Source organism: Lepus europaeus, chromosome 22, assembly GCF_033115175.1.
Source record: "Lepus europaeus isolate LE1 chromosome 22, mLepTim1.pri, whole genome shotgun sequence".
Taxonomy (NCBI): Eukaryota; Metazoa; Chordata; class Mammalia; order Lagomorpha; family Leporidae; genus Lepus; species Lepus europaeus.
In genome coordinates this window covers 636,728-649,415 of record NC_084848.1, presented here as the reverse complement: position 1 = coordinate 649,415, position 12,688 = coordinate 636,728, and the positions used below count along the sequence as shown (strand labels likewise).

The 12,688-nt window shown below is 66.2% G+C and overlaps 1 protein-coding gene across 8 annotated transcripts in view; it reads left to right on the top strand.

The window, feature by feature from the left end:
* The first annotated feature begins 1,549 nt into the window (after window positions 1–1,549).
* PACS2 (phosphofurin acidic cluster sorting protein 2) overlaps window positions 1,550–12,688 on the top strand; it is a 45,990-nt gene continuing 34,851 nt past the window's right edge. For all 8 annotated transcript variants that reach the window (XM_062181176.1, XM_062181179.1, XM_062181178.1 and 5 more), the window contains exon 1: window positions 1,550–1,668. In XM_062181176.1, the coding sequence (XP_062037160.1) occupies window positions 1,550–1,668 (119 nt within the window). The remainder of the gene's footprint in view (window positions 1,669–12,688) is intronic.

Sequence of the window (12,688 nt, the reverse complement as noted above, 5' to 3'; positions counted from 1 at the left end):
CCCCGAGGCTTTTGCTCCTTAAAGCAAGCAAAGCCAGCCTGGGCAGGCAGGCAGCTGTCCTCCTGGGGTCACCTCCACAGGCCTCCTGCCCAGCTGGCCAGAGAGGTTCCTCCTGAAGTGACCCTAAAGAAGCAGCAGCCAGCCGCTGGGAGCTGAGGGCCGCGCCATCATACCACTCCCCAGCGCAGGACGGGCCTACAGCAGGGCAGACCCTGGGTAAGCCAGGGACTCGGCTCACCAAAGCGCTGTCTGTCCACAGCCACATCCCGCGCCAGCATCTGGGCATCTGTGGAACCCGCCTGTCCACAAGGACCTGCGGAGGCACGGGGTGGGTTCCATGCCGCCCGGTCCACGCGCTGACTCCTCTCCCCACCGCAGCACCTCAGTTCCCTCGGGCGCCCAGGCAGAGGGTGGAGCGAGCCCAGGTGCCCCTGCAGGGCGCACGCCGGTGCCTGGTGCGGGCAGCTTCCTCGCTTGGCGCGCGCTGCCGCTCAGTCAGGCGCTCCATTCACCCCCAGCAGCCTCAGCCTTCCTTCCGGCCCCTGGCACTGCCCGCCACATGCTGAGGTCAGCGGACCTGCAGCCTGTCCACCATCTCTGAGCCCGGTCCCCGCACCCCCATCTCTGAGGTGCGGGGCCCGCAGGCCGCGGGACCGGGGGCCCAGGTCAGACGCCACGCGGCCGGCGGCGCCAGGACGCACGGCCCTGCCGCCTCCAGCGGCGCCTCCGCGGGTGGGAAGCGCGGGCTCCCTCGTCCCCCTCCAAGCGGGGCCCGCTCCGGGCGCGGGCCGGGCTCCGCACGCGGGGGTACCCCGCACCCCGGCTCTGCCCAGTTCACTTCAGTCGAACCGCGCGTCCCGGACAGCGGGACACGCAGGGTGGCCAGGGAGGCCTGGCCCTGGCCGGAGGGGTCGCGCGAGCAGGACACACGCGGGGCCCGGTCCCCGGCCCGCCCGCCCGCTCCCATTGTCTGCAGAGACCCTTGCGAAGCCGGCCGGGACAGTGCCGGGGGCCCCACATCCGCGAGGGCCCGGGCGGGCTGGGACGCACACCCCGGGGACCCATGGCCGCGGCCCGCGGACACTCAGCTGGGCGAGCCGCGGGGACACCGAGGGCGGCTCCCAGGGGGCGCGGCGGGGCGGGGCCTATGCGCAGGCGCCAGGGCGCGCGCTCCCGCCGGCCAGCGGGCGGGGCCGCTGCGAGCGCGGGAGCGCGCGCCCGGAGCCTCACTTCCGGCGAGTTGCGATTGGCCCCCAGGCAGAGAGCGCAGGCCCCGCGCAGCCAATCGGCGCGGCGGGCGCGGCCGGGCGGCGGCGGCGGGCGCGCGCGTGCGGGCAGGCGGCCGGGCGCGCGCGGGGCGGGCGGGGCGGGGCGCAGCGGCCACAGCCTCGTCGCCGCCCGCGGGCCTGTCCGCCGCCCGGGCCCGGCCCGTCCCCGCTGCCGCCCGGCCATGTGACCGCGCCGCCGCCCTCCGCGCGCCCGGCCCGCCCGCCGCGCGCCCGCGGCCCGGCCGCAGCCCAGGCCGCCGAGGGAGCGGGGGGCCGGCGCCATGGCCGAGCGGGGCCGCCTCGGCCTCCCCGGCGCGCCCGGCGCGCTCAACACGCCGGTGCCCATGAACCTGTTCGCCACCTGGGAGGTGGACGGCTCCAGTCCCAGCTGCGTGCCCAGGTACACCGCGCCGCGCCCGGCACCCGCGCACCTGCCGGGGCCGCCCCCGCCGCAGGGCCTGCGCCGGCCGCGGGGTCCCCGCCCCGACGCGCGCGCCCGCGTCCCCGGGCGCACCTGAGGCTGCCTGCGGCGCCCAGCGCGCGCCCTCGCACCTGTCCTGGTGCGTGCGTTTGGGTGGGCTGGGGCCGGCCTGGTCCGCCCTAGGCCGGGTGCCACGCGCGGAGCGCCCCGCAGGGCGCGCAGACGTGGGGCTGTGGTGGCACTGGTTCGTCCGACGCGGGTTTCGTGGGATCCTGGTGTCGGGCTTCCGAGGCGCCCGGCCAGCCCCGGTCTGCACCGTGCCCCTGCCGAGGCTGGGGCGTGCGCCGCGCACCCGGGACAGCGCGGGACGCGCTGCTGCCTGCAGGGTTGTGCCCGGCCCGTGGGTTCTCGGACTCGCGGCTCCCGTTCCTCCCACTCGGCTTGAAACTTGTGTGAGTTCTCCGGGGCTCGTGGATCCCCCCCCCCATTGGGCCAGACGCCCCGCAGCCCTGCCCCGGGACGGACTCGGGTCGGGACCCCGGCGGGCGGGCGCAGAGCGCGGCCGCCTTCGCGGCGAGGGGCTTCGGGCGGGCCTCTGGCCTTCAGCAGGGTGCCGGGGCCGCGGGGCCCGGGCCGCAGGGTCTTGGCGCAGCTCCCGGCCCCGCCAGGGCCTCCGGGAGGGCTCGGATCCGTGTCGGACAGGACGGGCAGCATTGGCTGCAGAGTCGAGTCTGGGTCTCCAGACCCCCCCCCCCCCCCCCGCCTCTCTTCCGGGGAATGCAAAGCCGACCCCGCGGTCCCCCCATCCGCTCCTTTGCCCCACTCCCCAGGCCTGTGCGGGTCAAGAGCGCTCTCCCAGTGTTCGCCAAGGCAGAGCACAGCAGCCGGGTCCCAGGCTGCCCCACGGGGTGCGGAGAGCAGCAGGGGCTAGTGGCAGGGCCGGATGCCTGTGCCCCACTGTAGACCCCACTGGGTTCTGAGGGTTCAGAGAGCCCCCCAGGAGGGCATGTGGCTGGGCTGGCACAGCAGGCCGGACATCACTGCCCTGGATGGGGTATGGGAAGCAGGCCGAGGCCTGGTTCTTGGGGTGGAGCTGGGCACCCCCTTCCCCGTGCTGCCGGCTCCGCTGTTGGGGCCCTTGAGGCGAGCAGGTCGTTGTCCCTGGCGCTCCTGCCATCCTCAGTTCTGGAGCTGTACTGCCTGACCACCGTGGACGTATCCGCTGCTGTCCGGTCCTCTCGGGCCCTTGCTGTGTGTCCAGCTTCTGGCCACCCGGGAGCATGCTGCCGTGGACGCAGTTGGATGCGTCTTGCGCCGGAGCAAGTGCCCCGTGGCCCGCAGGGTTTCTGCCGAGCACCTGCCAGCCCCACACCAGTCCCCAGGGCCAGGCTCCGGCCAGTGTTGGGTTAGGGTCCGGCCTCATTGCCAGGCTGCTGGGTGCGCGGTGGGGCTGTGACTTGATTTGGATTTCTCTGATTACTACCTTAAGCCACATGTTCTTTGTCAGTGAAATTTCGTTCTTTTTTTGCCAATTTTTCTCTTTTTTCCCCACTCGAGTCTGCAGTTTCTTTAGGGGACATTTCCCCCTCTATGTGTGTGTTGAAAACGGCGTCTCTTCCTGCTGGGGGTTCATTTGTCAGTTCTCTGTCCCGGGCACCTGGGGCCGTGACCCAGACAGGGTGCAGAGCCCTGGGTCTCCTCCAGGACTGCCCCCCCCCCCCCGCAGCGCCCTCGGCCGATTGCCGCGTGATGTTTGGATGCGGGGGCGCCATCGCTGGTTCGCACCTTTCCCCGGAGTTTGAGTTGTGGCACACGTTTGCCCGGGAAGGCACAGGGCGTGTCTCGTCACCCGCACTGCTCCTGCTGGCTCTTGGGGGACCTGTCCTGGGGTGTGTGTATTAGCGGGGAGCTGAATCGGAAGCAGAGTTAGCCCCGGCACTCAGCGTGGCACGTGGCTGTCCCAAGGGGTGGCCTACCCTGGGCGCCCACCTCAAGCTGCCAGTTTTGTGGTGGCTGCCTGGTGGGGAGGGGTGCAGACTCCTCCACCGGGGGACTCCTGCTCTTCCTGGGGCTCAGGTCCCTTTATTTGGTTAATTGGGCAGCTCTGATGAGCGAAAGTTCTAACGTTTTTATTTATTCACTTATTTGAGAGGCAGAGAGAGCGTTCCCCTCTGCTGGTTCACTCTCCAGGTGCTTGCAAATACGGGGTGGGCTGAGCCCACGCCTGGAGCCTGGAACTCCATCCCGGGCTCCCGCGGTGGCGGGGGGGAAGCATTGTGACTGGCCGGCCCAGAGGCCCCAGCAGAGTTTTTTTTTTTTTTTTTTTTTTTTGACAGGCAGAGTTATAGATAGTGAGAGAGAGAGACAGAGAGAAAGGTCTTTCTTCCGTTGGTTCACCCCCCAAATGACCGCCACGGCCGGCGCACCGCGCTGATCCGAAGCCAGGAGCCAGGTGCTTCTCCTGGTCTCCCATGCGGGTGCAGGGCCCAAGCACTTGGGCCGTCCTCCACTGCCTTCCCGGGCCACAGCAGAGAGCTGGCCTGGAAGAGGAGCAACCGGGACAGAATCCGGCGCCCCGACTGGGACTAGAACCCAGTGTGCCGGCGCCGCAGGTGGAGGATTAGCCTATTGAACCGCGGCGCCGGCCCCAGCAGAGGTTTTAAGCTCTGACAAAGTCCGGGCTGGGCTCTCTTCCCTGGCCTGTTGCTGTCGGGTGCTGCCTGAGCGGCCTCAAGTCGTGAACGGCTTCTCTGCGTGGTCTCTGGACGCTTCCGCACGTGGCTCATCGAGCCGTAACTCGGACGCCGCCTGAGGTGGGGCTGAAGTTCTGGCGTTTGGCCCCCAGTGGGGTTCTGTGGCTCCGCAGAGCCAGGTGGGGACAAGTGGCCTTTGTGTGACATCAGCTTGCAGGTCATAGGTCACGCCTGGCTTCTCCTAGCTGCTGCTGCCATTTACAAATTCAACTGATTTTTTAAAAAAAGTGTCACTTGTGTATCTGAAAGGCACAGCAACCGAGCCAGCGAGTGGACGTCCATCTGCCGATTCCCCCCACCATGCTGGGGCTGGGCCAGGGCTCCCCTTGGGGGGCGGGGCCCAAGCACGGGAGCCTCCAGGGTGCCTGAGCAGGGCGCTGGACTGCAGGCGGTGCCCTGGGCCTCACGAGGGCGGGTGCTGGGGTGCGAGTGGCGCTGAGCTGCCCTGGGTGTGGGTCTCGGGTGCAGTGCTCTGAGGCTTCGGTGTGGAGACGTTCAGGCTGCTTCCTCTTTTGCTGTGCCGTGGGGTCGCGTGTCCGCTGTTGGCTCACTGTACCCCGAGTGGTGGGCAGAATTCACCCCGGGATGCCTGGGGCTCCTCCAGAGAAGATTCCTGGTCAGCTTTCCTGCCAGCAGTGGGGCGCTTCCCGCCCTTCAGTGAGGCTTGACACTGAGAGTTTGTCCATTTCATCCAGATTTTCAAGTTTATTGGCATAAAATTGTCCATATTCTTAAGAGTTTTTTTTGTTGTTGTTTATTTTCACTTTATTCGAAATGCAAAGAGAGAGGTCTCCTGTCTGCTGGTTCGCTTCTCAAACACCTGCTACGGCCTCCACGCTGGAGCCAGGAGCTTGGAACTCCATCCGGCTTCCCCCAGTGGGCGGCAGGGACCCGAGGAACCACCACGGCTGCCTCCCGGGTGCACTGGGGCAGGAAGCTGGGGCCGAAGCAGAGGAGCTGCCATGGGGTGCCACGCCCCATGCGCCTGCAGCATCTGTCCTGCTGGCTTAATTTTATTGTTGTTGTTTTTTTTTTTTTAGAATTTAAATATTTTAAATATTACTTAAAAGGCAGAGAAACAGAAAGGGGGGTGGGGAATCTTTTATCTGCTGGTTCATCCTTCAAATGCCTGCAGCAGCTAGGCCTGGGCTGGGCCAGGGCCAGGAGCCAGGAGCTCCATTGGCTCTCCCACGTGGATACAGGGGCCCGAGCACCTGGGGTGTCCTCCGCTGTTTTCCCAGGCTGCCAGCAGGGAGCTGGGTGGGACTCGTGCCCGAGGAGCCAGGGTGTTTGGTGTGGAACCGGCCCTGGGGGTCCGGGGCAGTGGCCCCTCATCTGGTGCTGAGGGTGTGGCCTCTTGTGTGACGCCCCCTACTGGGGGTGGTGGCTTCTGTGAGTTGTGGAAGCCCTCGGCCCCCTTCCCTTCAGTCGTGTCTCCTATCTGCTCTGCAGGCCTTGGGCACGGCCGAGGGGGTGGTCAGCTCTGTCTCCCTGTGGGCACCGTCCCCTTACCTTCCCTGGGAGCACACGGGAGTCACTAGGGCTGTGTTTGGAGAGCAGCGTCCAGTGTGGACAGTGCTGCGGGGCAGATGGGGCTGTGTGTGTGAGTGGAGGCCTGGTCCATCGCCCTGGGCAGTGCATCTCTGTCTGCACCGTCCCGGGCAGTGCTGGACGCCCACAGGCACCACCAGCAAGGGTCAGGCTTGGAAAGCTACCCCGTGGCCGCTTCTCTGTACCTTTGTGGACACCCTGTGGCCCACGCTACTTCTGAGAGTGGTCATCAGGTGCCGTCTGGCCCAGCAGCGGCTGGAGGGCTGGTGTTGCACCCCAGGGCCTGGCTCTGAGTGCTGCCTCCTGGCTCCCGGCCCCAGCTGCCTGCCGCTGGGTGTCCTGGGAGCAGCCGTGTGGCTCAGGTGCCGGGATGCAGCTCCTGGCTCCTGAGCATCTGGGGAGGCAGCAGCAGGTGGGGACTTTGTCTATCAAATACGTAAATAAAAATGCAGAACAAAGAAATGCTTGTGCCTAACAAGCAGCCGGGCCAGGTGCAACCGTCTGGCCAGCTGTGGCCTGGTGTTGGCTGACGTCTGCTCTTGTCCTTTCCGGGGAGGTTCGGTGGGGCAGGTGGCAGCCAGCAAAGGCCGTTCCATGGAGTGGCCCTGGTCGGCCCTGTGGTGGGCGTGTGGAGCGGGCAGGGCAGCGTCAGACCGTGGGGGTCCAGACGTGGCGCAGCCAGAATAATCGGTGGCAAGCAGCGAAGGGGGCGCTGCAGGCCTGGGAGCACCCACCCCGGCCGCCATCTCGGGTGTCCTCCCCAGGGCTGCTGGTCTCTTGGGAATGACCTCACCACCAAGGTGAGTGAGAGGTGTCTGCAGGTGGGTGCAGCCATGGGGATGGTGCAGGTAGCAGGGCTTCAAGAGCTAGCTCCTAGTGATGACCTTGGTACGTCCCAGCTCACGCAGGGGTCCACGAGGCCCTGCTGCCTCCTGCCATGTGGGTCCCCTAGGATGGAGGTACCCGGAGCCCTTGGGGCAGAAGTGGGCAGTGGCGACACCAGGCGATGGGTGAGGCTGCCCTTCCTTCCTGCCACTGCACGTGGGCTCGGGACAGCGGTGCCTCCTGGGGCCTGGCTGTGCCATCTCCAGGGTCCAGGCGGCAGCGCAAAAGCTGCATTGTCTGTCCACCCCTCCCCAGGGCCTCTCTTCCCCCGGCGTCCACGCTGACTGGCACACTCAGCCCCTCGGCCGGGCTCCGCCCCCCAGCTGTTCACTCTCTCCGTCCGTCCTGCGTCGTCCGTGTTAGGAGGGACTGTGGGGACCAGAGGCCCCTCGACAGCTGGGGACGCCGTCAGCATCTTGTGTTTTAGCGTCTTCTCCGGCTGCCCCGCAGCTGCTCCTGGGGCGGCTCCAGCGGAATCGTCGCGCACACTCGCGCACACCCGCCCAGGGCTGCTTGCCTAGGAATGGGAGGAGCGTGCCTGTGGGGGGCTCTGTGCCACCGGGTTGGGCCGGCGTCCCTGGTTCTGGAGGGGTTTGGGTGAGGGCCGTTGTACCACCCAGGAGCCCTGAGAGTGCCTGAGAAGGCAGCCGGTGCCTGTGACCAGCTGCTCCTGCCTCTTCTGGGAGCGCCAGGGAGAGCGTCAGCTGGACACAGGCTGGGGGCAGCACCCACTGCAGGGCCCAGGGCAGGTGTGCATGGGAGCAGACCCCCAGGAGGGCCGCCGGCTGCCCTGCCCACCCCGCCTCGCCTCAGCCCGGGATGCTGGTGGTACCTGGTGGAAAGGCCTCGTACTTGACAGAGCTGAGTGGGGAAGGGTGGAGAAGCTGGCGCGCCGGGCCCACACGTCCTCCTGGGCACAGCCTGTGTGCAAACACCACGCCCCTCAGTGGGGCCTGGGCACCATGGAGCAGCAGGGGCAGGGCTGGGCGAGGCCTGGCCCGGTGCCACCCAGCCGAGTGAGCCTGCAGAAGTGGAGTGGATGTTGGGAGAGGTGGAGGGGGGGTCAGTGCCAGCCAGACTGTCCCCAAAGATGGCCCAAGTGCTTGGTCCCCTGTACCCACGTGGGAGACCCGAAGAAGTTCCTGCCTCCTGGCTTCGGCCTGGCCCAGCTCTGGCTATCAGGGCCATTTGGGGTGTGAACCAGCAGATGGAAGATCTCTCTCTCTCTCTCTATGTCCCCGCCCCTGCCCCTGTGACTCTGCCTTCAAATAAATAAATCTTTAAAAAAAAAAAAAACAAAAAAACTCCCCATCGGGGGCTGTGGGATGGTAGGGCAGGGGTCATGGCTCCTTGGATGTCTCCTCCAACTTCTCAGGCCCTGGGGTGGAGCCAGGACCCCTGGCCCTCATTTGGCAAAGAGCACGAGGCTGTGGTCCCGCTCGTGCAGATGGGAGGGAAGTCTGGTGCCCACCCCTCACTCGCCCGCACACGCCCCAGCGCAGGCGCTGACTGAGCTGCTGCACAGAGATGGGGCTGGCCTGGGGCCCCCGGGGCCCCAACCTTTAGACAGACCAGGGTCAGGGTTCGGCTCTGAGGCCGTCCCCGGGGGACTCCCACACTGAGAGCGAGTGGCAGTGAGACCGGCGCCTGAGGGACCAGTTTCCCTGTGGCCTGAGAGGGGACGGCCAGCAGATGTGCTGCCCAGCCTGTTCCCCTGCCCGCATTTGTCTTCCGTAGAAGGGGCATTGGTGACTGTGTAGGAAAATGCCCACTGCCCCAGGGCCGTCCCGAGACTCAGCAGGCCCTCAGGCTGGGCTGCCCAAGACTCGACATTCCAGTGGCAAGTGTGGAGCGAGTGTGGCCCTGGGCAGGGACAGCACGTGTGGCACAGACACGGCCCGGGGACGCTGTCGCTGGATGGCTTGGCGAGTTCTGCACATGCTCATACTGGAGCAGGGGCCAGTGTCCGGTCAGCAGGGTGGGGGCGGCCTGGAGGCTGTCTGTGCCCCAGTGGGGGCGGTGAGGCCTCAGCAGGCCGCCGTGAGGGGACAGGTGGACGGTGGTGGGCTCCTGGCGTCCAGGGCTTGTTGGAGTCCCTAAGAGTGCTTGTGGGTCTCTCGTCTCTTTCTGGTTTCCTTCAGGAGTGAGCACGGGTGCTCTCTGCGCAGGCCCTGGCTCTGTTCTCTACCAGGCTATGGAGTGGAATGGGACTGGGGGCAGCCCAGTGCCCGTGGCCCCAACGCTCTTCCTACGCCTCTGGGTGGCTGTGGCTGGACTTGGCATGTGGCTGCCCTGCAGCCTTCCTGGGGCCCCACCCTGGTCTCCAGGCCCTGTGTGCCTGGCCCCGGATTTGGACATCTGCCCCCGATGATGGTCTCCTTCCCACTGGGGTGAGAAACCCCTAGAACCTGCCTGCTGTCCCTGGGCAGCACCGTCCTGGACACTAGACTGGCTGAAGGTTGAGCTCGGACTCCCCTGAGAAACAGGGCCCGGAGCCGGTGCGCACAGCCCCAGGGGCTTCTCGCCAGGGCTCACGGCTGGCAGCTGAGCAGGCCGTCATGTACCCGACTTGGGGCAGCGCAGCCTCGCAGCCCAGAGCCTCCCATGGGCGGGCCCACTCTCACCACCGCAGTCTGCACCACCACTCAGAGGCTCGCTGAGCACTGGGGGGCTGGGCTGCAGTCTCTGAGCAGCCCCAGGTGGCATGGAGCAGGGACAGGAAGCCATGATGGGCAGGTGGAGCTGCCCTTCCCTGGTGAGGCGGTGGGGGTGGGAGGGTCCCTGTGCAGTGGGGTCTTCCTTCAGAGCTCTGATGCCCCAGGTCACCCCTGTGGCTGCCCTCAGCCCTGCCTCAGCCTGGTGAGGTGTCCCTTTGTCATCCGTTGCCATCTGTGTGGTGCATCTCGCCTTTCGCCTGAGCTACGTCTCCAAGGTCACCGCCGAGGTCACTGCCACGCACACTGTATCCCACAGCTCCTCCCAGTCTTGGCCTCACCCTTAGACCTGGGCTGGCTTAATTTTTTTAAAAATGTAAACAGTTTTTTATTTAAAAGGCTAAGGAAGAGGTCTTCCATACAGTGGTTGACTCCCGGATGTCCACCATGACCAAGACCGGCCCAGGGACAAAGCCAGGGGCTGGGAAGTCCCACCCAGGTCTCCCATGTGGGTGGCAGGGACCCAGGCACTTCGGCTGTCCCCTGTTGTCTCCCAGGGTCTGCACTGGCGGGAGCTCAAGGCAGGACCCCAGTCCAGGCACTGCAGTGTGGGGTGTGGGTGTCGTGGCTGCTGAGCCAGCATTTCAGGGTGGAGGAAGTGAGGCCTTGGGCGCAGGCCTCCTTGCGGGGGTCCGTGGGCTCGGCCGTGCACCCGGTGACTTCTTCCACGCACAGCCCTGGACACCAGCTGCGGCGGCTTGGGACCTTCTGTGCCCACCGCGATTCCGCGCGGGTGCCTCGTGGTGCTGGAGAATTGTCCTCTACATTGGTGTGTGCAGGGCTGACTTCTTACCAACACTGTTTTCATCCTCCTTGGGCTCTTGGCGAGCTGTGAGCACTTTGGAAGAATTCTCATTCAGCATCTGACCTGGTCCCCTGTCCTGGGTAGCGGCCACGCGTCACCCCCTCACCGTGTTTCTGCAGAGCCTGCTGAGGGCTGCAGGTTTGAGAGGTTTCTTTAAAAAACAATCAATCTACCTGAAAGGCGGAGAGAGAGGGAGAGACAGAGAGAAACTTCCATCCTCTGATTGACTCCCCGGATGCCCACAGCAGCAGCGCCTGGGCCAGGCTGAAGCCAGGAGCCAGGAACGCAGTCTGAGTTTCCCACATGGGTGGCAGGGACCCAAGCACCTGGATCGTCTCCTGCTGCCGTCCAGGCCATCAGCAGGGGCTGGATGGGACGCGGAGTAGCTGGCGCTCTGATGTGGGATGCAGGTGTTGCAAGTGGTAGCCTAAGCCACTGCCACGGGCCAACCCCTCCGGGCTTTCTAGCACCCTGCTCCCCAACGCGGGCTGAAGTCCTGCCACTGGTCCCCAGATCCCCAGGGTCAGCCCTCCCCTCTCGGCTCCGTGGTCATCAATGAGGAGCAGGTGGGCCCTCCCGCCCAGAGCCAGGGTGTGGAGGCTCGGACCCTGCTGGCTTTGACAGCTCATTGTGAAGGTTCAGGGAGTGGAGGTGGCAGGCGACCCTGGTGCCTGGCGCCCAGCTGGGAAGGTTGTGCCTCTGACCCCTGCTGCCAAGTGACACAAACGTGGGGTGGGTGTAGGCAAAAGTCCCTTCCCTGCAGCCCGCAGACAGGTTCTGGACCTGTCCTGGGCAGGCTCTGGGGTTTGAGTCCCCCCAGCGTGCCCCCGACGGTGCCGCCGCCCTCCAGCCCTCCTGCAGCTTCTCACCTCTGCGGGCCACGGGCCAGGCCCCATGGAAGGGCACGTTCCCAGCCTCCTCTGTGCACTGGCCAGTCCTGGGGTCAGGGAGGGGCTGGAGGTGCCCTGCTCCCGGCCCCCTTTCACGTGTATCCAGGGGGCACCGCCCTGGTAGCGGCACAGTGCAGGCACTGTGTGGTCAGCCCAGAGATCCGCCCCACTCCTACCACAGGTTGTTCTCAGCTGGGAACTCGGCACCCCAGAGAAGGTTCTGGCTCCTTGATGGTGCACCCTGGCAGGAGGACAGGTCCTCCCTGGGACAGGCCTGGGACAGGCTGGGCGTTGAAGGTGCCGGGACCGGGGGCTGCTTCCTCCCAGGCCCGCCCCTAAGTGGGTGAAGTCCCTGCCCACCATTCCCCCTTGTGGGCCCTTGGGGGAGGGGCGGGAGGCAGATTCTGGCAGAGAAGTTCAGCTCCCGGTGAAGCCCCAGACTGGTGGCTGGCCTGGCCCCTACCTAGGCGGGGCCGCCAGGGACAGTGGCTGTACACCCTGAGGTGGGCTACATAAGATCAGGGAGTAAGATCGCACACTCTGTGGCGAAGCCGCCACGGTGGAGACCAAGCTGTGGATGGGGCTGTTCCCAGGGGAGACACAGCCACAGCCTCGCCTGCCAGGGCCAGAGTGTGGCGTGTCCAGCTCTGGACATAGCCGCGGGACATTGGGGTCCCGGCTTGTCTGCGGTGGGGCCACCCACAGGGCAGCGGCCGGCTGGCTAGGACACTGAGGAGCTACCTCTGCCCTCTCCTCATTAGCAGGGAGCAGCCGTGTCCAGATAAGGCTTGTGCACTGGAGAAAGCTGAGCTCGGCCAGTGAGAGCTGGCGGCCAGCCCGGCCACCCTGGCACGACGAGGCTCTGCAGACAGGTGACAGCTCGGTGACAGCTCGGAGCCCTCAGCCCTGCAGCGTTGCACACAGACCTCTCGGTAGTCGCTCAGCAGCGTGTGGACAGCCCAGAGGACACCTACACCTGGCCTGGTGTGGGCTGAGGCCCCCAGGCCCTGGCGTGTGGTCTTCCTCTGCCTGCATGGCCACAGTGTACAGAGGACGCCTGGCCAGCTGCTGGCACAGGCTTGACTGCCTTGGGGGCGGACGTGCAGCCCCACGGAGGGCGGCTCCTGGAGACAAAAGGCCATGGTCTCCCTGCTGACTCAATGCACGGTCAGCAGGTTTGGGGCCCACAGCTGTGGCCCTGAGGGCGGCTGCTGCTGTGCTACCCCTCGTGCCAGACGGGCAGAGTGGGCATTGGGGGTCTCGGAAGGAAGTTGGCTGCCTGTGCGACTTTTGGGGGTCTTGTCTTCAGGCTCCGTGCTGCCACGGGCCTTTCTGGGGTCAGCGTGGTTTTCTTGTGAGCCTACAGGTGCTCTGCTCCTGTGGACACTGAGGGCTGGGCCG